The sequence below is a fragment of the Myzus persicae genome, unplaced genomic scaffold (assembly GCF_001856785.1).
Source record: "Myzus persicae strain clone G006 unplaced genomic scaffold, MPER_G0061.0, whole genome shotgun sequence".
In the NCBI taxonomy this organism is placed as follows: Eukaryota; Metazoa; Arthropoda; class Insecta; order Hemiptera; family Aphididae; genus Myzus; species Myzus persicae.
Window position 1 is genome coordinate 381608 of NW_019101235.1, and position 25059 is coordinate 406666.

Here is a 25059-nt window from a genome sequence, read left to right on the forward strand (position 1 = left end):
TATCACAATTATGGAAATGAAACTGAAACTCCTAAAATATCGGAATTGTTAGTTATTGGATTAGTTTGATAAACTTCCTTCGGGAATTTGTAATCATGACAGGAGTTCTCTAATATCTTTCAAAAGTTAGAGTTGTCTCTGTCTGTGTTCAAGTCCTTAAGTGGTAAACTTTTCAAAGCCTCTATCAAAAGTTTAGATTTAAAAACTCTAAAATTGAATTAATTTTTTTTCGAATACAATTGTAATTAAGTTACGATTCTATTATTGACCTAATTTTGAATAGTAGCTAGTTAATAAATACGATAATTTCGTAAATTTTGAATTTATTGGTACATGTCCATTTCTTGGCTAATTATTATTATTGAACTCGAGTTAAAAGTTATATAGTAGAAATAACACATTAGCATAAAACAGCAATAATCATAATAAATAATAATAATAATCATTTTTATGTGTACTTCCCGAAACAATACTCAGTGGACACAATAACGTTTAAATATTAAATCATTAATTTATACACGGATATAGGATGGTAAAGTTTTTATTAGACTATTTTTATCTGAAAACAAGAGGCACAGAGAATGTTTTTCTGAGTGTGATGGTAAATAATAATTTAAAAAATATATACATCGTGCTATTAGCTCACAGAAAATTGGAGAAAATTAAAAAATTCTTTCACTGTTCTGCAAACTTTTTACGTAAGAGGTAACCACGGCTAACCATTTTTAAAAATTGTAGTTTATACAATATGAACGATGTCCAAATTTTAAAATTCAATAGAACTACGGCATCAATCTTATTAGGATACCCTTCGGTATTTAATAAACGGAGTTAATCCTCTTTCCATATACTAGTATTATAACAAATTGTCGGCCTTCCCCGGCCTAAAAATAAGCAAAACACTATCGTTTGTCCACTGTTATACACTAGACCCATAATTTTCACAAATTCTAAAATGTTGGTTTGGTGTACATTATTGGTTAATTTCGACACTATGATTTTGGATAAAAGTTCACTGCCGATCCCCTGGGGTATTGTAACTATAGTTTAAAATAACTCTTTTTCGGCGAGAGACACCAGCTATGCACACAACTGTCAAAACTATATAATATATTATAACTGACATTGATCGAGTTGCGTTTTTGAGTTTTTATCAAGCCGACGTTTCTTTAGGCGTAAAAAAATGGTCGATCCGTTCTATAGATAAACTATAGTAAACTATTTTTGTATACCATGAAAATACTGTTAAGTATTAATTTATTATAGGTATAATGAATACCTACACCACTTATAAATTATATTGAACATTATACACATATAGTATACGATTCATAATAATAATATATTATTTTCGATAGTCAATTATAAAATATGTTACTTACATCCCCCATCTCAATAGATACACTATGTTTCCATTGCACATGAAATAACTATTTTTTTTTTTAATCAAACAATGTACTTGTGGAATGGCTATAATTTCTCAATACATTAGATTGTTGTGTCTTTTGACGATTTCTAATGTTTTCTGAAACTGATTGTAATCAATATCGTTGTCTCTGTTTATACCTTGGGTTGCAGCGGTCTCAGTGCGTTATTTTTTAAATAAATTCTAGTTACTACAAAAATAGATCCCCTCTCCATGCCCACGCCATAATTTATTGTATAAATCATAGTGCATTATCTCTCAGTATTGCAATATTGGACAATAATGGTTAGTCCACATGACGCAGTATTTGAACAGATAGATGGTCGAGACAGACAAATAGTGAAAACATTGCGTTTAAGCAAATCCATACGATAGCCGTAAGTGTTGGATAAGCCGGTGGTCGTGTTATTCAAATAAATATTTGTTATACATTCAAAAAAGACACCTCTACTGCACTTTTTATAATATATCCTCACTGAAGTAACATATTATGTCCTCGCCTACGTAATCGCCGCTGAAAATCCCTGTACCAGATCTGAACACAGGTGTTCGCCATAAGTCGCATGACGCAGACCCCCGCGGGGAACCATTCCCCTTGATCCATATTTGAGTGTTAACGTCAAGCGAAACATTTTACTCGGTATTAATTATTTTGTTTTTCCTAGGACTGCAATTTTCCTCGTTGTTTACTCACTATTATCAGCTGTAGTCTAGTCTTTCAGAGTAAATAACATTTTACTCGGATTCCACTCTCCACTCGCCACAGGAAATGTCTAATCGAGTACTACAGCCGATTATGACTTAATTATACTTAAGGTATACGGTACTTATATATAGTAGAATATTTACGTTTAGTGATTGATTAGAGTCTAGGGTGGGAAATGTATACAAATTAAAAATATCGATTTTTCAATTAAGGCCAATTATTTTTAAACTTTTTAAATTGTAAAAAAACTATTATCCACAGAAGTTATGTGCATCGTACAAATACATTTCGTACTATGGGCTAATGGCATGGGGTAACAGTGCCTATAAATGTTGTGCCTAATGTTTTGAGACCACTATTTGATGGAAAACAACAAAATCTTGAACTAACTATGTGTCGCAAATGATAAGAATGGATGGGATTAACTTTATCGGTTAACTAAAAAAAACTTCCAAAGTTCAAAAATTGAGAGAGGTACCTACCTATTTTACACGTCTGTTTTCCATTTTAAATCGAACACGTAAAATTAGTCTTTTGCGAGTTGACAATTATAAACGTGAAAACGGGGCATGGGATTCATACGTAAGGTACACACCAGTTAGTATAGGAAAAATATTATTTTTGGAATAAATATTTGGAATTTATATTTTAACTGTATGACACCGTGTATTAAAAATCTATTTTCAATAGTGTAAATAATAATAAAAACTCGTTTATCAAATAAAGTTTCTACATTCAACTGGTTGTTGTAATATAATATTATGAACTGTAAGAATGTGTTTATTTTAAAAGGATTATTTTTTCAGACATAATTGTTAAAAATGTATCTGTAATTGATTTAATATTATTAATAACTTCATATTGAACATAACATATTGATGTAAACTAGCTTAATCGCATTAATATTATTTAACCCATATAGTATATTGTGATTACAATATGTATTTGGTATTAATAAATAAAAGTACGTAATATTTACCAAAAATAATCATATTATACCAAACCCACAATGTAATCACAATAACAATTATTAGGGTTTTCAAAAACAACGTGCAGGTATCTTACCTTGTTTGGTGACTGCTTGCTGGCGAACAGCACGTCGTACACTGCGCACACAGCCAGCACAGTCAGCCCGGTTTCCTTGGCCAACATGGACGCGGCAGCCATGAGCACCGTGGCCGCCAAGCAGGCCCACTCTCGGACAGCGCAGCACTCCGTCACGCCGCCGGGCAGTCCATCCAGGTCACTGGAGCACGTGCCCAGTCCCAGGGCGGCGAAAACGGTGCGCACCGCCGAGCCCAGTCGGTACGTCCGGCGGTGGCAGCCGGCGTCACAGCACACGACGCGTCGCCGCGGGTCTGGAGTCCTGTCCCGGTGCCGCACGTGCGCCGTGTAGCACAGGAATGCGGCCAAGTAGAACAGGCAGGCCAGTAGGTCGGCGCGGCCCACGACACCGGCCACGGCCTCGGCGTGCACTGGGTGGACGGCGAAGACGGCTGCGGCCGCAGCGGGCCGGCGGCCGGGCATCAACGTCCGGTACACGGCGTATACCAGATACGTGACGGCGCAGTGCAGCAGAACGTTGGCCGCGTGGTAGCCCTTCGGGTCCAGGCCACCCGTCCAGTGGTTCAGCCGGAACGAGGCCACGCACAGAGGCCGGTACGAACCGTGTGAGCTGCTCGACCCGATCGGAGTGCCCCAGAAGTCATTGGTCCAGATGTCGGTCAGCGGCGCGGCTCGCGTCACGTCCGGGTTGTTGACGATCGCCCGGCTGGAAACGCACAAACAAAAATCGCATTATCAGACAATGTGTTCCTTACACGTCAAAAATATAATTTTTATCTAGAAATGGTTACGAAATACATTTAATTTAATTTTTTTTATTTGCTCACGGATATATTTTCTATTTTTCGCTTATCATTGACAATATAGGTACCTATATAGTATATATATTTACACTACCTGGGCATAGGCACTAAGTTACCTCCCAAAATACACGGACTGCCTTCCATCCAATAGTATAATATAATGTTCCCTATTTACTTGAGCGCAAGTCCGTCATGTATGACAAATATAAAATAAATAAAAATAATTTTCCAAACTCGGAGCTGTGACAATATAATCAGGTCGAGGACGTTCTGAGAATTATAAAATACAAAACGACGCGATTTCGATTTTGGGACATCGCAGACCGGATCGTCGCGTCGTCGTGTTTGACCGATGGCCGGCACAAAGGCTATGGGATGAAAAATGTCGTTCGGGCAGACGACCGACCGTTCATTTTCATGCAATGACCGTCTCTGGACTTTTTGGAAACCAGCCAGAATTTTCCAAAGAAACCGTTCCGAAACGATCACGACACGGCAAGCGAAAACGTCGTGCTACACGAGATAAATCACGAACCGGAAATGTTAGCGATAGTGTGTCGGAAATAGGACGTACATGGTGACGCTCGCGACTAACTAACGCGAAGGGATACTGACATACTGTGCGTGACCGCGAACTCTTGGGTCGGACATGATAGTATATCATAATATTATAGATATTGTTGAGCCAATTTTTTTTTTAGGTATACAAGAGAACGAATCCCGGAGAACGAATAATTAATACTGACAATATCAGAACGATAACGCCTACAGCGGCTAAACTGCACTGGTCACAGACGCGTACAGAGAAAACGATTTGAAGGGGGAATTATACTTAAGACACAGAGGTATAATTTTATGTATGTTATAATATTAAAATAATAGATATTTTTACCTAGCTAATCTTAAAAGAGCATACAATATTGAATAATATTACAGCGTAAATACTCATACAAAATATATTGTAATCAATTATAAATTATAAGATGAATTAATGTATAGAGTCCTACTTGAGAGGTTATCTGGAAAATCATTTTACAACAAATTCTTTAACGTCGTATTTGTTATTATTCCGGTATACATACATCAAAGCCATATCCCGCCCTATATATTGTCCCATATAATTCCGTAGAAAGGTTTTGAGCCACCAAAATGTGGAAAAATAATGCGTATTGTGCCTTAGAAATCATTACTTTTTTTTTTTAATTTCAGGGAGAAGGGCTTCACTACCGACTTTTCCCCCCTTCACCACTACTTTACTGCTTGGTCGTGGTATTATAATATAATGTATACAATTAAATAAACCGTTAGAGAACATTTATCAGTATCGTTTTGTCCGTAAATCTGTAAAATATGTTGGCGATGAGTATGTATAAATTATGCCGTGCACCTCTCGGTGTACTTCAAAATGTCTCGAGAATTTAATAATAATGCGAACATTTGAGACACAAACAATCCGAACACTGCGAAGACACAAGTGCTCGTGCAGCAGTGAATGCGAACTTGTTAGTTGTTTGTTCGTTATTTAAGTGGCACAAAGTTCATTTTTATTGTACATCCAAGAAAACTCGAGTGTGTTATACTAAATACATTACTAACGAACAAATTATTCGACGATCGGATTACTCAACTATATCGCCGCTATATCATCAGTGTTTTTGCACTCGAAAATAATAATTGTTAAAAATTATGTATACGATTTTATCATTTCAAAAGACTTTTGAACACACACACTTATTACCATAACCCGCAAGCAGCTTCGTTAAAAATAAAACAAAATAAATAAACTTAAACTGTATAATATTATTATAAAACACTATTAAAAAAATACGAAAATACGAATATAATACTATATAATATGCACTGTAGTATAAGCCTTTATTTTATTTAAGCCTTTTCAGAGGGTTAGTTGCTTCGTTCTGATTAATTTTAATCTGCATCAAACTCTATTACATAGAAATGTATTTTGCTTCATCATTTAAACGGGCGCTAACAGAATTTTTCTTTGCAGCATATCAGAATAAAACAAATTATAAATATCATCACCAATTAATAGCTATAACAAGAATAACGATTTCGAAAACTCTTTGATTTTTTTGGCTTATAAAATATATCCATTTTGATGTTGACTTCTTATTAATTCGCTTACCAATACGCTTTTTAAACTCAAAAAGCTGTTGCCGGTTGTATATCCCATCGACCCGGAAGATTATTTTTTAATATAATATTATCGTAATATTTATATTATTAAAATATAATATATTATACAAAGTTTTGATGATATTAAGAATTTAAAAATCAATTCCGTGTTGTCTGGATCGGAACCTAATGCTTTTTGGAGGTTTTCGGCTATTTCAAGGTTGGTTCTTAATGTTCTTATGTCCCTTCGACAGTAGAAAAATATGTGTTTGGCCATGAGCATTTTTCCAAGTGTATAGCAATCATGGTCTGTAAAGTGTAAGTCAACCATATGTTACCTATTTGGAGTGTACTATGTATTTAGAATTTCCCGTTGTCTGAAATTCAGCACTTCTCAATCTTTTTTTTTTTAGGACGACACCCTAATTATATACATAAAAATGACGACACACTTAAAACAATTAATGGATTTTTGAAAAAGTAACAACTATAAACCTATTTGTAAATTGAGAATAATATAACTATCTTTAAAATTATTATTTTAATCTGTGATTTTTGCCATCATGTCACAACTCCACAATAGTGTCATATAAATATACTCTGGACTTGTCCAAAACATTTATATTGTGTGACTACACAAATCGCGGTAATACGCAACACACCGGTTGAGAATCACTGGTCTGAGTGGTGGAACGGTTGGCCGTGGAAGGATAGTGGTTTTTTTTTCGTTCAGCTTCGTCTGATGGGTTGACCACATGTGTAGCCATTGCAATTGATTTCGTATAATATGATTGTTGGTTTCAATATTATGTAATATACATTTTTACTTATCGATATTTTGTTTAGTACGCGTACGGTCGAGCGTGGTTGGTTAGGCCTAAACTCATTTATGCACAATTTAAGAAATCTTCTTCAAAGAAATTCGACAATGAATATAATATATAATATTATAATGTGTGTAGCTCCAAAATTTTCGAATAATTAGTAATTAGCGATGATGGAACACTTTTATACTCGTACAACGTTTCTCTTCATCTTTTACATTTTTTGGTAATTGGTAATAAGTACACAATATTTTCGCAAATGTAATATTATTTTGATATTTATCTTATACGAGTTGTTATTCTATAAATTATCATCGAAAGCGGTAACTAAAAATATTATAGATAGTATGATAACAATGAATGTCATCTTAATGGTACACTCTGCACACTCAAAACTGCAAATAAAAATTGGTTTTTATTGTTCACGACTTTGTGCCCATACGAGTTGTCGTAAGTTATTGAAATCATAATTTAGAGTCTTCAATGCGTAGAAAACGATTATTTAATTTTTTTTATATAAAATTTTTTTTTTGTGATCGACATCACAATATTATAACAATATCATGCCAATTGCAGCAAATAGAGTTTTGCACCTAATCGCGTGTTAACGACCTGACAGCGAAAGTAAACAATTTATCGACCCTAAACATTTTGAATCTCTCGATTTTACGATATTCTACTGTACTTGTATTTATACTTCAATTGAAATGAAACACAATATTTAAATAATTACACTGAAGATCGGGTATCCGAATATCAAAACGGCGCTGAGGTATTTTCAAATGGATTATGATCTCCATTAAAGCATAACGTTTTTCCGCATCAATCCTGAAATTTTTATTACCCTTTTTATTAACATTTTATGATCATTGCAATTCATTCTATTCATTTGAATAATATCATTTTTTTTTTGTCGGTATAATGGTTAGTTTTTTTGATTCGTTACAGCAGTAGGTGTTTGATATTATTCTCGTATAACTCGTCTTTAAAATCCACTTATATACGATCATAATATGCATGAAAAATAACCAACAACGACAAAACATAAACAGCATCTGTAGTCTGTATACAATAACACTCACGCAGAACAACATGTATGTTAGCGATACTAAAATAGTTATCACACACTCCAGTATAACATTATTACTGTAAATTCTTCAGGTGTACTGAATTATTAAGAATTATGTAGGCTCATATTTTATGTATTTCTAATATTAATTTTAATTTTTAAATTCAATTCAAATGTCATCCGATAAAATTAAAAGAATAATGGCCATTAGTCAATAGAATTATTATTTAAGGATCGTCATCGGGAGGTGTGCAACGATAAACTATTAACGAGAGAAAAAGAACACGATAATAACACAACGTTAGTACAATCTATGCATTTTAATTATTAAATTACATTTTAATGATCAATTTTATTAGAAAAATAAAGACAGATTATGCTTAAATAGACTCAAATAGTCCAATATTTAAAATACTTAATTAAACACAATTAAAAAAAAAATAATAATAATAAAATTGTGGATTTGGATTTGGATTTCCAATTAGGGTTTTTATTTAACTCTGATTTTTTTTTAAACAAAAATTTGTTCCAGAAAATTCCAGGAAGTCCAAATCTAATTAGTGTGTCCATATTTGTGAACTACACACATTTATATCGATTAGTAGGATCGACCCAATTATTAACCATGAACTAAAACGTAAGAATTAATGAGCAAAAATGTCTCATGGTACCATATTATATATAACCATAATATATTCATTAAATTGTCTAATAAACTGCCCTTTATGATGTGCTGTCTTATATTTGACTAACTGCCCGACCTTCCTCTGGAAGAAATTATTTTTTTATAATTTAATTTAAAAACATAAGACTATTTTTTGGCTATACAAATAATATAACGATTAAAAAATTTAAAAAAAAACGCATGGGTGTAAAACAAAAGACACAATTGGGTGAAAGTCTATAACGATTTAAAAATAAACATTATTAAAGAAAAATAAAAAATAAATTGAATACATATCTACATGGACAAATAATGTGTGTACGAAAAAGTTGGGAAAATTATCAAATTGAAAAAAATGCTTTAAGTTATCTCAAAAAACGTAGGACTAAAGTGTTGCAAAAGGCGGTCAAACGTAGGGTTGTTATTAAATATTTTTAGTTATTATTCACTATATATTAAAATATTTTGATATCTAAGTAAAAACTGAACAAAACTGTTTTGTTAGCTCCAGTGCTCAAGCTCAAATTTAAGATGAGAAAAGTTGCGTCACTACCATAAATAATAATAATAATAATAATAATAATAATAATAATAACATAATACATAATTTAGATAAAATGGAAATATTTTAAAAATTGTCTGTGTGTCTTATATTGTTACATCTTCAAACATTAACTTGACAATGCAATTACTATAAAAATCTTGGAATTACAAGTAAAAAATATGCTGAGTGAAAAGAACCAAAATATTTTTTATAATTCATATACGTTTTATGTTTGAAAGATATTGCGCAATGGTTTTGAAAAGTGGGGTTGTTTCAAACGTTTCTGTGAGTATAACATATACCATTAAACACTGAACAATTTTGGTGAGATGGATCACAATCCCAATTTACAACAAAAATTAAATAGACAACAGGTGCCTATTCAAAAAGATTTACACTGATCAATATTTCGTTTTTTTTTTCAAAAAAAACTTTAAGCTGTACCGAGTAAAATTAAACACAGTATGCATTACAAAATTTATATTTTGTCCTCCCCCTGCAATAGGATTCATTAAATGGTATACACAATCTACATAACTGAAAGTTAACTGTAATTCAATTAAGAATCCAAAAATCAGAATCTGAGTAGGTACATTTCTTAAGTATTAAAATACAAACCAAGATCCAGCATGTTTGGTGAATCACTCTGTATTTTAGATTTTATTTTTTAAATTTATTATTTAAAAGTTAAAAAATTAAATCTTTTTAAGTGTTTCATTTCCAGAGAGTAATTAACTTAAATATACTCCTAATTAAAAAAAAATATTTGTAATTCAATTTATTTTTAACACAATACATATTTTACAATATTTGTGTATTTTAAAGATCATATTTATTTTGTTACATATTTTATATTTAAACCAATATTCATACAATATCATTTAATAATATTAACTCTTGTTTTAAAATTGCAGAAATATTTTTTTTTATTAATATATATTTAGGACATTATTTTATGGACATATTGAAACGAATAATTAAGGCATCAATTCTTTGCCGTTTTCATAACTAATTCTTTAAAATACCTTCAATGTTCCCTAAATTCTAGCTGAAGAAGACAGTAACGGTGTAATGTAAATAATATAATAATATTAATAGGTAATATACTAAGTTATAATTTATAACTAAACTAATAAGTAAATGTATCGAATTCAAATCCCAGCTCTACAAGAAAAAAAAATTGACTAGCAAACGTGATTATGATGCCTCCAATTGCTCACGTAATTGTAATAAATGATTTAAATGACACTTAATGTCTATATTTTACAGTATCTATAAATTAGTCATATATTTTATTTGCATCCTTCAGAAACCATTGATTTATCGTTGTTTGAGTAAAATATTTAAAACGAGTTTAAAATAGAGAGATAACAACGATGAGTGTCCTACGATTGTAATATTATAATATATCATAATAGGTAGGCATTTGTGTGTAACGTATAAGTTTAGAACGATTTTTCCTCTTACGCATTGTACAACTCTACTTGCAAATCACAAGTGAATAACCATAATAATAATATATTACCAGAGTGTAACACTCGCGTCACGACTGGTAAGACTAATGACACGAATATAATATATTATACATTTGTGTGTACATAATATATTATAATATTTAGTTTTGGTACCGGTGTCGTGTCGGTTCAGTTGTTGTAGGTGGTCAAACCGGTTTACTAGATGGCGTTACTCGTTCGCTGTACCTATAATTATACTGGTTGTGAATTCGTGACGTAAGTGCCTACACCATATCGTTGGCGAAGAACAAAAAGTTGTACCAGACATCACCGGAAAAGCCAAGTGATTTTCGCTATCGGTTGCACCGCTGCTGCGGCGTGCCTCGCTAACATTCATTGCGCATTGGCAATACATATTTTGTAGTTTGTACCTGTTCCTCGTTCGATGCGATCTACTGCACTTGGTCGTTGGACCGTGAAAATGTCATCCGACCGATTTAAAACGGCCGAGGATAAGGATTTTTGGAATGATTACGGGTTTTTGTTTGGTTTATTTTTTTTGTATTTCATGCCTTACGTGCGGGTTACTAATACAATAGAAAATAATATATATATATATATATATATTTCACTTAACGATAATAGAAAAACATAAACGCCGAAACTGAAAGTAACCTTAAATCGAGCAATTAAGAAGCACAACAAAATATATTCCATATTATAACAATGGGTTCTACCAATAACGTATATAGGTACAATGCTTAATTTTGTTGACATTTTATTAAACTGTAGAAAATAAAATAATTCGTTCTTCGTGTTTCATTAAACCAACTAAAGGTATAGAGGCAACAAAATAAATGGGTACTGTGTGTATTCCGATTAAATGGTAGTTGATAGGATGCAGTCGTTTTTATTTGATATTCATATAATATTGGTGTTAAATTTAATATTTTTATGAATAAATAGATATTCTAATTTCCTAGAAAATGTGTTGGTATCAATGTAATAATAATAATTATATAATATTATTTTACGATCATTACATGATATTATATTTGAAATGAAGCAGAATAATAAATGGTATTGATTTGAACCAATATTTACTAAATTATTACTAAATGTACATTGTACATGCTTGTTGATTATTGGTATATCTACTGTTGATAAATAATAGTTTAAAGTTGTCACTACATATTTTAATGGTATAACGCCTGCTTGGGCATATAGATAACTCAACCCGTGATAGATGTATTTAAATCGTGATGGACTATTAAATCTGTTAAGTCTGCCATATTGGATATCAGGTAGAGATTTTATTTTTTTAAAGGTCGAGTTGATAATACGGTAGTTTTATTATATTGTTTTTTTCCGATTTATATTTAATAACATATAATTTAAATATGATACAGTATGATATTTTACGACATCGATTATTATCTACGAACGAACATATGAAAAAAGCAATGACAGGGACCTCTACCTATGTTCGAATATATTAACATCGGGAAACCAAAAAAAAAAATAATAATATACTATGAGTATAATAGCTTCATTTAAAAGTATGACATAATATAAACGTTATTCGTTAGCAAAGTTCACAGACAAACACAACATAAAATTACGATACAAGATCGACCCAGCATGTTGTTGAACAGTTGTATATTATGTCGGTAATTCCATATAATACACACACGCACATACACAACACTCACACAATACTATATACAAATATATATATATATATATTCATAAACACGGTATACACACACACTCGTCCATGTTGCACGGCCGATATACCACGATATTGTTATAACGGTTTTCATATAATATTTTCTGCATTATGTGTAGTTGCTCTATGAAAGAATAATATTAATATGTGATACTATAATTGTGCCGAGTTTGGTGTTCGACGCGTTTGTTGCCTACTGTGATAAACCAGACCAATTTACGACGAAAGATTCTAAGGTCAAACCGTAATCAGTTCGGTCTTTAAGAATCTAACCAGTACAATAATATAATAAAATAAAATATCGTGTTTAATAGTGTAGGAGGCGGCAGCGGCGGAGTTGCGCGATAGCTAGCACGTGTACGGAGAAGTACTTGTGACACTCGTGTTCGACACACGCCGATGTGTGGACGTTTCGATCGGGTTATTGGAAATCGCAATCACACTATATTATTGTTATGATTAATTTTATCGAATAAGTTTGGTTTTTCTGTTCGATTAACAGCGTCTACCGTCTCGTTTTCGTTATTACTTATTATTATTAATATAACAATTATAGTCTTCCGCACGATGACCACCTACGAAACGGTAACGATACCTCCGACGGGCAAACACATGTCGACGGTAAGCAATAATAATACCTACTTAAAAATTATTATTATTTTTATTTTTGTACTTTATCTAGAGTCAATTAAATAGTCATTATTTAATTAACTCTAGTTATCGTTATCGTGTTATTTATGATATTATAGCTTTATACGACGGTTTTAATAGTAAAATAATGAACGTTCCCGCTTTACGTACGACCGTGACGGCTCCGTCCGAATTTGTTTCCGGTATTTTAAGGCTTTATGCGATAGATGTTTGAAACGGTCCCTCCAAGACTTTAATACATCATAATTTTCTTATAACATTTTTGATTAGAATCAACACTAAACAATTGTACAATATTTTGAAACAAAACGTAGATAATAAATAAAAAAATACATTTTCAAGTAGTGGGTATACCTATAGACGGACATGAGTGCATAACACGTGACAAGATCGAATATAGTTACTGATATTTTATTTGTATTTGGATATAAAATGTTGGTACTTAATTGTCTTAAGATTCTGCCTATAGCTACGTTATACTATTTGAATAATGGTTATAACCGGTAACCAATACCGGTAAGTACCACGGGTATACCATTATGACGAGAGCAATTGGATATCGATGTAAAAAATATATACCTAATATTGTAGGTACCTGAAGCAACATCAAATTGTCTCATTATAAAAGTAGTATGCTCTCTAGAGCGTAATTTTGTATCGTATTTAAGAAAAACACGAGATTCATTTTTATATGGTTTGTACAATATTATCGATTTGTTTGATTGTCAGACTTGTCATCGGGTACTAAAGTAACAAATATGCGCATTCAACAATATGCTATGGCCCCAGTGCCCCACATTTGATATATTATTATGTTTTAACACGTTTCTGGGAGAATCGTGTGCGTTAGTTTGTGTAATAGATTAAGTATACAACACTTTAAAGATTTGTTTACTCACGAGGAAATCCTCCGGATAATATTTACACGTGCAATGTATAATCGTTGAAATACAACTGGCGGTTCTGCTGAAAAACTCAACGAAACGAGCGAAAAACATAAGACCAATATTATTATTAATCGACCAACTTGCGCGCTACACAAATATTAAAAACTTATGATAAGTCGTATTTTGTCGGTTTAATATAATATTAGTTATTACTTTGAGTAATTTGCTTATTATTATTTTAGCGTTACGTTAATATGATTATTATGAATAATGTATACAATAGATTAGTGTAGGTACAAGTGAACTTATTTTAACTACCTAATAAAATAGAAAATTTTACTTTATGTCTTCTTTGTCAAAACAAATGTTTGATACTTATAGATATATATGCACGGAAACATGCTGGTATGTTAAGTGAAGTGTGCAAAGATCTGGCTAGGTTATATATTTTAATTTAAACGTAATAACTTTTACCGTATAAAAAACGATTCATTTATGTCTTTCATTTTCATTTCTCGAAGTACTGTCAATCACTAAACCTCAATATGATATCAAACTTAGGACAAAAAAAGTAAAACCATTTAAATTGTATTAAAACCTAAACGTTTTCGAAGTTAATACAACATTACAATACATTAATGAATTTTTACTACATCATTATTGTTTCCAGCACATTATTTTGGAGTAGCAACGATGCCAAGTCTAGTCTCGAAATATAGGTATATTCACTCACGGATAAATTAATTCCCAAACTCGTGTGCTTTGGCAGTCAGGATTAATCCAAACTTCAAAACAAATGTACTGACATTGATATTGATAAATTATTAAGAGTTTTATCATATTTTCTATAACACATCATGTTTATATTAGGAGCAAAATGTTGAAGTGTATTTTTATCAATAGTTTTCTCATTGGTCTTATCAAACCATTTATATCATATAATTTCATTTCAATGGCCATATTATTTTTATTTTAATACACCTAATCAATTACGTTTGTCGTCAAATATTCAAATCATTACCCAATGGTGCGGGTCTATATTACAATACTGCGATTTTTACGTTGGTTAAATTCAGTATCCACGTTCAGCAAATTAAATCGTAAGTTATTAAAAGCATAATAATTTACGAGTTAAAATATTTAAAAAAAAAGTTAAGTTTGATAATCAATAATCATTCAACGTCATACTTACAGAAAAAACTAATCATTTTTAATAATTTAAATGTTTACCATAAGCTTTTATGTGACGATATTAGTATTATGTTTTTATAAATAGTAAAATTTAGTAGGTACAATAGATAACCTTCAGTTAGGTACATACAATTTACAATTTTACGTTTTATTAATCATATTATATAATATTTTATAAATTTATACGTTTAAATGAATTCTATGAACCAAGATGATAAAATCATGTATTATTAATTACACATCTCATTTCTTGTAGGTAGTTGGTACTTAACAAAATGTATAATATTACCTACCCCAGTGATTCCCAAAGTGTGTGCTGCATTGTCTTTACAGGGGCGCCGTGGTGCTGTAGATTTTATCTGGTCTAAAAATGATAGGTAATATCCGACAAGTGAGCAATAAATAATCGTATATTTACCAGTGTTGCAATTTTTGAATGATGTATTCAAACATTGTATTGACTAGTTGACAATACGATCAATAAACAGTGTTTCATAAAAATTCAAAATAATTGACATTTTAAACCTCAACAAAAGTCAAAAATTTGGTTTTGACATAATACGGATGAATTAGCACCATAGATTAAATTAGCAAATAAAAATAAATTTAACTTGATCTAAGGTAACAAATCAAACGGCTCAAAAAAATCACCAAGTTGGTAGGTCAGTACCTATGTCTCATACAACCATAAAACAATACCAACAAATAGGACACGTAGAAGTGTACTAGAAATTTAAGACCAATGAAAGTGTTAATCAAATCGTATTGCACACATTTAAAGTTGAACATAACCATATTCAAGTATACAGTAGGTACATTATATTAAATATGTCAAATAGTATTTTTCGAATTAAATACGAAACCTACCTTTACATTTGAAATCAAGACTATTGAAATATTATTTGTTTATTATATATTTATCAAGGTCAACACGTACATTAATTTAAAATTAAAAGTAACTAAGAATTATAAATATGCACATTAATATTAATTAAAAATACCAATTAGGTTCCATCAATTATCATAATTTATAGTCAATAATTTTAAAAGATTAGATGGTTTTAGTATGTGAAGTACTATTAAACTTCAAAGTCATTTCAAATAAATATAATTATATCTTTTACTCGTATATAGATACGTTTAAGTTCAATATTTGAAAAAAAAACTGAAGATATTGAACAAATATTAAATATGGAAATCCTGTTAGTTCATGAAATGATATTATTTTGTTATTCATCAATATTTTATATTGAATAAATAATTTCTATTGAAATAACCATAAAAATTATTGATACTGTTATAACATAATATAGTAAAAAATGTAGGTAGGTGTAGGGAGAGACTATTTGTCATACTTTAACTGGCAACGTTAAACACCCGTCCTCCCAAAGGGTAGATGTACACTCACCCCCACCTCGAAGGAAATCTTCCCCTCTCAAGATTGGCTATTTCCTCTCTTGGGGGGTTTTCAGTCATGAAATGCAATGTTTTTTCTTTTTATTATCGAGGGAAAAAACAAAATATATTTTTATATTATGTATAGTGATCAGCAGCACGGTTTATTTATATAGCTGTATAGGGCGCGTATCATTTAGTACGAAATTATATATTTATAACTGTAATGTTGTTTGCTTGATAAATTAATTACATTTTGTTTTTTTGTTTACAGATTATTTTTTTCCACGGTCTTGGCGAATCTGGGTAATTCATAAACATTTACAAAGCTTTAACTATTGATAAAACTCTGAATTTTTCCATGGTATCACAGCTATATACACAGTGCGTTTTGTACGAAAAAAACCAGTAACTCCAAGATAAATAATATAAAACGTTGTTATACTGGAAATATTCACTGTATTTTTTCTAAAACTAATGGAATATTGCAATACCCTCTAAAATGTACCATCCGCGTATTGTTTAAAATACCTATTTATAGAAGTGGCTGTACTTAATTAAGTTTGAAATAAATTCATGGAGTCCAAACATTTTATTGTAAATATCTTAACACAGGCAATCTAAAAATCCTAAGAATCTCAAGGTATAAGAAAATTATCGACGATATATTAACATTTTTCATTTGATATTTCCTTAATTTATTTTACAGTTTATTTAAAATTCTATTGGTTTTGATTATTGATGTTGATGATTTGTGACTGTCATGTTGTGTTTATTATTTTTTATTTTCTTGTTCTTTGGTTAGAAAAAATTCTTTAAAAATAAAATAAATAACAATAATAAAGACATATTTATATCGTGTTGTATAATTTGTATTTTTAGGAGCATTTGGGCTGAGTTATTGACGAATTTACGCAAACCAAACACCAAGATTATATGCCCTTCTGCGTGAGTTTATTTAATTATTTTACAATAATAATTATTATCGTATACATACGAGGTGTATACAATTGGGGGAAGGGGTATTGGGATCAGATCACCCGTGGCATTTTTAAAAAAAAAAGATTTTATGAAATAATGTTTTTTTGAGGAAATTACGAGTATGTTTTATAACTAAAATATTTACAGTTTAGTCCATCTTTACTATTACCATTCTTACTTAACCTAACCATCAGCGGTAAAAACATAATCACCAAAAACATACACACCATAATAATTAACAAGTGGTTTTAGATCAAAAACATTGCTGATTATTACATTTATGGAACGACAGAAATAACCATTTTCGAAAATATATTAATAAGAGTATTTAAATGTTTTTGTGCATTTTATAAAAAGTTGTAAATATTTAGTCCAATACAAAACCCCCGATAAAGTTGTTTCCGAAATACTGTCTCTATAAATTATTGTACAACAAGTGTTTTACTCTAAAACCACTTTGTAATGCCTTTTCGTTTGTTTTTGCTTAAACATGTTTACGTCGTTAGATTAAATTTGTCACTGCTGTCATGTGCTGGGTCCACTCGATAATAGTAAAACGCGATAGTTTCAATAGGGACAGCTAAGGTTTAATATCATTATAACTATATTATACAATAAACATAGGCATTATTAAATAGGTCCTTGCATTTGAGGAACTATATTGACTATTGAATCTCATTTAAAATTATTATTTCATACACTTGATTTTTTTGCCAGTGCATTATCATTACTAATTCAAAACGTCTGTTTTTTCGGACGTGGCTTGGAAATATTTTTCCATTAACCTTTAACTCATATTTTCCTCTACAATGCAAAAGCTACGTTTTTTTTCCAGTGACACACACTTGATAACTAATTTAATATTTTAAATCGAGACATCGTCTCGATCACCCACCGTGGCCGTGGGTCGATCAGTTAACCGATAAATCAGCTTATTTGATTATTTTATTCATAATATAATAATTATTATGGTAGCTGTAGCAAGTACTAGACGATAATAATAACACCTATTTTTTTGTCACTGTATTTTCAAGCCCTAAGATACCGTTGACGTTAAACAAGGGGTTCGCGATTCCAGCGTGGTTCGACGTGTCGACCTTGAACGAAGACGCACCGGAAAACGAGTCGGACATATTGCGAGCTGTGGACAACGTACATGCGATTTTGGACGAGGAATTGGCCAAGACTCGGTTGCCACCAAAGAAATTGTTGCTGGGTGGGTTTTCACAAGGCGGAGCTCTGGCCCTGTACGCCGCACTCACGTACCACAGGCCACTGGCCGGTATCCTGATCATGTCCTGTTGGATACCGTTACACAAGACCTTCCCAGACGTAAGTTACTGTGGTTAAGGCTGGGAATGTATACGATTCCCTATAAAAAGAACCCCGTTAAAAAAAAAACAATACTTTTATGGACTAAAAAAAGAAAGAGTTTGAACCAAATAATAATGCAAAATATTGAATCACACGTGTATGGTGTATGAGGATAAAATGAGTTCTGCAGACGACGAGTGACGAGAACGACCGTCGTACACAAATATCAATGTTATAGTTTCTAGATAGATTTTTAAATGGTGAATTATAATGTAGTGATTCTAATATGTGTTTCCATCGCCGCTCCTTTTACCGGTTTCAACGTCGTATACGTTCGGCAAATGATTAAATTATGCGATTTGAATATTATAATTGTTAAGTAAATGCTTATATGAAAACCTCGTTGATACATACGGATTTCAAAATTATATCTTTAAAAAAATCAGAGTTTAGTGTGAAATGTCATAATAGTCTTTAAATGACCCTATGAAAACCCTATGAAGAACTGCCAACAATACAAAATAAAAATGTCTTATCCTCGTTAAAAAAAATATATGAAACTGGTATGTATAAAAAAGTGCATTAATGATAGCTTTGTTAAACAGTGAAATGTGTATCAAAATCACGACCCTATATTCATAAATAACGATAAAAGCAGTTCATCATAAATCAATAAATGATAAATATATTAAAAATTCAACCGGCTAAGTATAATATGTGTCCATCGTCTATGTGTCGGTATGCGAGTGCGCATCTACCGTAGACTAAACTATTATGCGTTCAAAATCGATTTGATGTATAGATACATAATGTTGAAGGGATTTAAAATAACTTGACTTTTTTTTTTATAGTTAACGCTTAGCTCTGCATCTGTTGATCCACCTGTTTTCTATTTGCACGTATAATGAATCACTATTAATTCAAATTGTAACACACCCATAACATTGACATACTCAATTACGAGGTACACTCAAAAACAACTAAACAGAAGACCTATTTTTTTAAACATTAATTAACTATCACTACTATTCATTATTATTAGTGCATTGGAAACCCACTGTATGAATATTTTATAAGTATATACCACCTACGCATAAGTCGAAAATAAAAGACGAAAAACCTAACAATATAAAATGAATGTACCTATTACTTTAGTAGTAGTGAATTTTAGAAATTATAAAATATAATGTATTTCTTCAGAAACGCCAATAATCCTGGTAGCTGAGACGTATTAAAAAAAAAAAAAAGTTAATGATGACTATGTTAATATTTTTAAAGATAATTAATTTCCATTAAGAATGCAATTAGTTATGAAACGTTTAAAGTTAAAGCGTTAAGTGTGTAAAACAATTTACTCGGCGGACACACCAAGTAAATTTTACATCATTTCTTAAAATTATTTTATTTTGAAAATATGATATCATTTAAAATATAATTTATACATTATTGATAACTTGACTATATAGATAATAAATTATTATACAACTACCTACTTGATTTAAGTAAAATTACTTTTTTAATATCATTAGTTGTTCCTGGTTTTATAATTTTGTAATAGATACCTAATTTATTACGGTAACGTTTTTATCACCTATTTATTACCGCCTGTGGTAAGAAGCCACTAAATTATAGATTAAATCAAAACCAAAATGTAATGTTCTATTTATTAGCTTGTTTTTATCTTAAATAACAACTATTTAATTTGTTTTAACTAATGGTTTTTTTATGAACTACAATATTTTATGACCAAAATAATATTCTTTTAATTTAATAAAACTATTGTGAAGGGTTTTATACAACTATAATACTATACATAAAATATAAGTTGCAATATAGGTACATAATGTTTAAATTATAATATATAAATTAATTTAATGTGGCTAATGACCTATAATATGTCACTTATTATAAAATTTTATATCATATTATATTGATGTACAATGTTTTATGGTATTATTAAAAATACCTTGACGAAGAAGTACCTAATACCTTTGTAGTTTATGTTTTTCCGTATGTCTATGACACACGAGTTATAAATAATTAATTAAGTAAACGATTATTTTTTTTGAATACCTATGGTAGATAGCTAAATTTAAATACGCTTTAGAGAAAATAAACAATGAGATGATATAAATATTACATTGTTTCGTTTCTAATTATTTTCAGTGAATGGTTGTTATAGACTCTAGTGAGTCCTTTAAAAGGGATTGGAGTTTACTGAACAAAAAAAAAAACCAATACACAATAATGAAACTATGGATTAGCGTGTGTTTACTGGCGGTTCCCAAATCGTAATGTATGACCCCAAAGTATTGTCTGTAATATGGATACGGTCACTTGTCGTCATACGTTACACAACTTCGCTTAAAAGCCATTATGGCCAATCTCTCTGGCATTTTTCAAGTTTTTCCAACTTTTCGAGACGAACAAAAAAAAGCTGTTTTGTTACCATGAATTTTGAAAATTAGTACCTCTGTAAACAATCGTTAACTCTAAAAAACAGGTACCTATACTGCAGCGTCTTTCTGAAATGTTATTTTTACGAAAACTCATGAGTATGGCCTTGATATTGTGTATAACAAATACTCACACATCAGATAGGCCGTGATATTTTTACCAAAAACTATATATTTTAAATAAAGGTTCATGAGATCGTCTTTGATAGTAATTTAGTTTAACTTAAGATAGGTCATGATAACAGACAATTTTAGATAGATAATGATTTTGATTTCTCACACCGGACATTTCACTCCAACCTCGAAACTATAATGACACGGTTTCATACTTTTGGAAACACGAACCATAATTGTTATAGATAATGCAAATTCAAATTTTTTGAGAAAGGTCATCATGGTACTCGGGCAACTGTACTATTGTGATGCTTTATTTATCTTAAAAAATCTATATGTTAAATATAATATTATTTTTGGTTATTAAGGCGGCCACAAATAACACAAATATACCAATATTCCAATGCCACGGAACGGAAGACCCGGTCATACCTTACGTATGGGCCACAAGAACATCAGAAATACTAAAAGAGTTTACCACTAAAAGCCAATTCACTAGCTACGAAGGCTTGTTGCATCGTACAAATGAGAAAGTAAGTAAACAATTTGAACGATTGTAATATGACGTAATTATAACTAGTAAGTGTACCAAGTTTAGGATTTTTTTATTATCATTTTTTTTTTATTTTTTGATTACTTGCCAAGAATAAAAAGTAACATTATACTATTAATCTGTGAATAGATGAACAAATTTGGTGAATCTAGGTACACATGCATATATATTTTTATTTTGCATACTTATTAGGGATTCAAATTTATTTTGTTTGTTTTGATTCTTGAAAATTTCGACAAATGTACAAATGTAGTCCCTATATACATTTTCTGTAATATAGTTTATACTTCATTTTGTAATGCATTCAGTCTATATTTGTGTGCAAAATCGAAAGCAATGAGGTAAAAATTAAACGGAAAGTGAAATATACTTTCAAGTTTCAATTTTATTTGAAGAACCCCTCACTTAGTTTAATTCGTAATATTCACATATTCATAAAAAAATCACACGAGGTTGAGCTAAAATTAATAAACAATCATTTATTTATATTTACAGGAGTTGGCAGATGTAAAAGCATTTATTCACAAGACTGTGCCATGAACAATTTGACATCGAATAGAGTAAATGGCTTAATAATATTAGCTACAAGCAGCTAGTATACCAATGTGTATATACATTATAATTTAGAACGTTTAGGTATTTTCTAGGACTCATTGTGACATTTTATTTGTGGATAAATAAATTATAGATATTTTGTGTTGAAACCAATGATTTAAGACATTATTGAGAGAGTGTTAAGATACATTTTAACTAAAATAGATGATACTAATCCAAAAAAAGCATTTTCCTTCATCCATAGGAGCAATACCGTTCAAAAATTAAAACATTTCTTTTTCAAAACGTTAAATATAATATTATTCAAATATTACAACGATTTTTCAATTTTCAACATTTTGCATTTTAAAGCCGGCTGACAATCGTGTAATTTGTTCCTATTTTTATCTGTGACCTTAGTTTACAATATAGTTTTTAACAGTTTTATAGATATGGCTCAGTGTTTATATAAATATATTTAACATATATACTTTTCTGTGTACAATATCAACGTTTTAAACAAACACAAATCAAAAGCTATTTCAGTTGATATGTAACAAATAGCATCTCTAGAATATAATTTCATTACGAAACTCAAAAAAAAATAAAACCAATAAGCAGAACAAATATTTGTTTCAATTAAGTAATTAATGAGGAGTTATACAGTTTTTCTGTGAACATAATCGAATATCTCTTATGCGAGTTAAGTCGGAAAGGTAAGTAGTACAGAGATAAGAATATAATATTTGGCATAAACTATAAAGTATATACATGACTTGAATAATTGAATGATTAAAAACATTAAAATAAATATTTTAGTTTATAGTTTCAACTTTTCAAATATTTATTTTATGCTATAGAATAAAAACAAACAAACACCAAGTATACCTATGTATCTATTTTCGTTTAAAGCTTTTGGACTGGTAAAATTGGTGAAAAACGTTAGTTCGCTGGCGTACGTCTTCAACAAAAAATCTCGATCATTTTCGAAAACCTACTCTGAACACATCTTCGATTTTCCCGCAACTTAGTTAGGTACCTATTTATTTAAGCTCGACACATTGTTTAACATGACAATGATATTATGTGTGATTAGTTTTTTGTACAAACATAATCCGTGGTGCTATAGACAGTAAACACTCACACACTCACAGTTATTGTTGTTGTTTGTATTATCTTCACTCTATCTGGTCCTGATCATAATATTATTGTAATGGTCACGAGAGCCACGCATGATTTATTGATCGTCTAAAGCGGAATCCTCGAAATAGGTATAAAAAATATATATTATTATATTTATCGCAAGCTCGTGTATAAAATTGTTATAGCTCTAGACTAGTCAGAAGAAAACGGACAAAATAAAATTTTTGAATATGGATTACACGATATTTCGCTGCCACGGAGGTAGTACCAACACATAGGTTACAACACAACGTTTACTATTATTATATTATTATTATGCATCTATTCTATTATACTATAATATTAATTCTATAGCTGTGCTATGCGCGTAAATCATGCAGACAAACGCCTAAGCTGGTCGTCGAGGGAGTCTCCTGGATGTAGATAGGTGGAGATCCCGGCAACTATTAGGGCAGGGGGGTTTAAAATATATTCGATAGAATCGTAATATATCAGTATAGAGCCCACACACACCCCCCACAAATTTACCTATACAAACGAATTTAACAGTTGTTCAATAATAGTTAGTACTATATACGCACAGGTATTCGGTAATATTGTTGTCGTTCACCACGAATTGAATAAAACATTAATTTACTTTTTTTTTAGTGAAATAAGGTAGACTTTGTGATTTGCTTCGGCAGTCTTCAAATAGTCATTTATGCTTGAAGGTTTTATACGACTTTAATCGATTAAAAATATTATAACCGTGCATGTTTCACAATAAGTATTTTTATAAGTATATTTTTAATATTTAAAAAAATATTACTAATCAATGTTACTAATGAATTATGATTTATTAAAATAATAAAAAATATGACTAGGTATCAATAGGAGGTAGACAATCAAATACATGGTGATTTGCTAAGCATGCTCATTGCTTTCCCTATTTGTATGCTTAAATTATGAGTATACATTAAAATTCTAATTGTTGGAATTTTTAAATACACTTGCAATAGGCCATTATCTCGAATACTGGAGACTTTTTGACCACTTGAAGATAACCTTGTGACAACAAAAACTTCTGTTTAATTTTTCCAATTGAAACCCCCCCTTTTCACTTTTAGTCATTCAGTGGATGTATTTTTTGTTGAGAACTTTGGTGTATTTTTATCAACTTTCGGACAAATATTTTTTGAGTTGTATAATTTGGTGTACTAAGAATAATAAACCAATGTTAATAGGTTTAGTAGAGATAAGGGCTTATGTGGTTTTAAAATGTTGGTATAACCACACCAGTAGTCTATCAATACAAATAATTTTTAAAAATTATACAAGTATAACAAATACTACATCAAATATTACATATAGTTTATATTTTAATAATACCATTTTTAAGAATTATCATTATTTGTATAAACATTTTAAGAGCTCAGAAACT

General features: G+C 30.6%; 2 protein-coding genes across 2 annotated transcripts in view; one reads left to right on the forward strand and one right to left on the reverse strand.

Moving 5' to 3' along the window:
- The window catches only part of LOC111028294 (transmembrane and TPR repeat-containing protein CG4341-like), a 295701-nt gene that overhangs the window by 216316 nt on the left and 54326 nt on the right, over window positions 1-25059 (reverse strand). Inside the window, exon 3 of the mRNA XM_022306883.1 lies at window positions 3198-3903. Within this exon, the coding sequence (XP_022162575.1) occupies window positions 3198-3903 (706 nt within the window). The remainder of the gene's footprint in view (window positions 1-3197; window positions 3904-25059) is intronic.
- Window positions 12758-22667, forward strand: LOC111028295 (acyl-protein thioesterase 2-like). The gene is made up of 6 exons (XM_022306884.1): window positions 12758-13041; window positions 16819-16850; window positions 17427-17492; window positions 18560-18857; window positions 21778-21942; window positions 22458-22667. The coding sequence occupies exons 1-6, from the start codon at window positions 12988-12990 to the stop codon at window positions 22500-22502; spliced, it is 660 nt and encodes a 219-aa protein (XP_022162576.1). The 5' UTR covers window positions 12758-12987; the 3' UTR covers window positions 22503-22667.

Coding starts and splice junctions, on each gene's coding strand:
- LOC111028295 (XM_022306884.1), top strand. CDS start 12,988: ATGACCACCTACGAAACGGTAACGATACCTCCGACGGGCAAACACATG. Junction 13,042..16,818: donor CGGGCAAACACATGTCGACG/GTAAGCAATAAT, acceptor TTTTGTTTACAG/ATTATTTTTTTCCACGGTCT. Junction 17,493..18,559: donor AAGATTATATGCCCTTCTGC/GTGAGTTTATTT, acceptor TGTATTTTCAAG/CCCTAAGATACCGTTGACGT.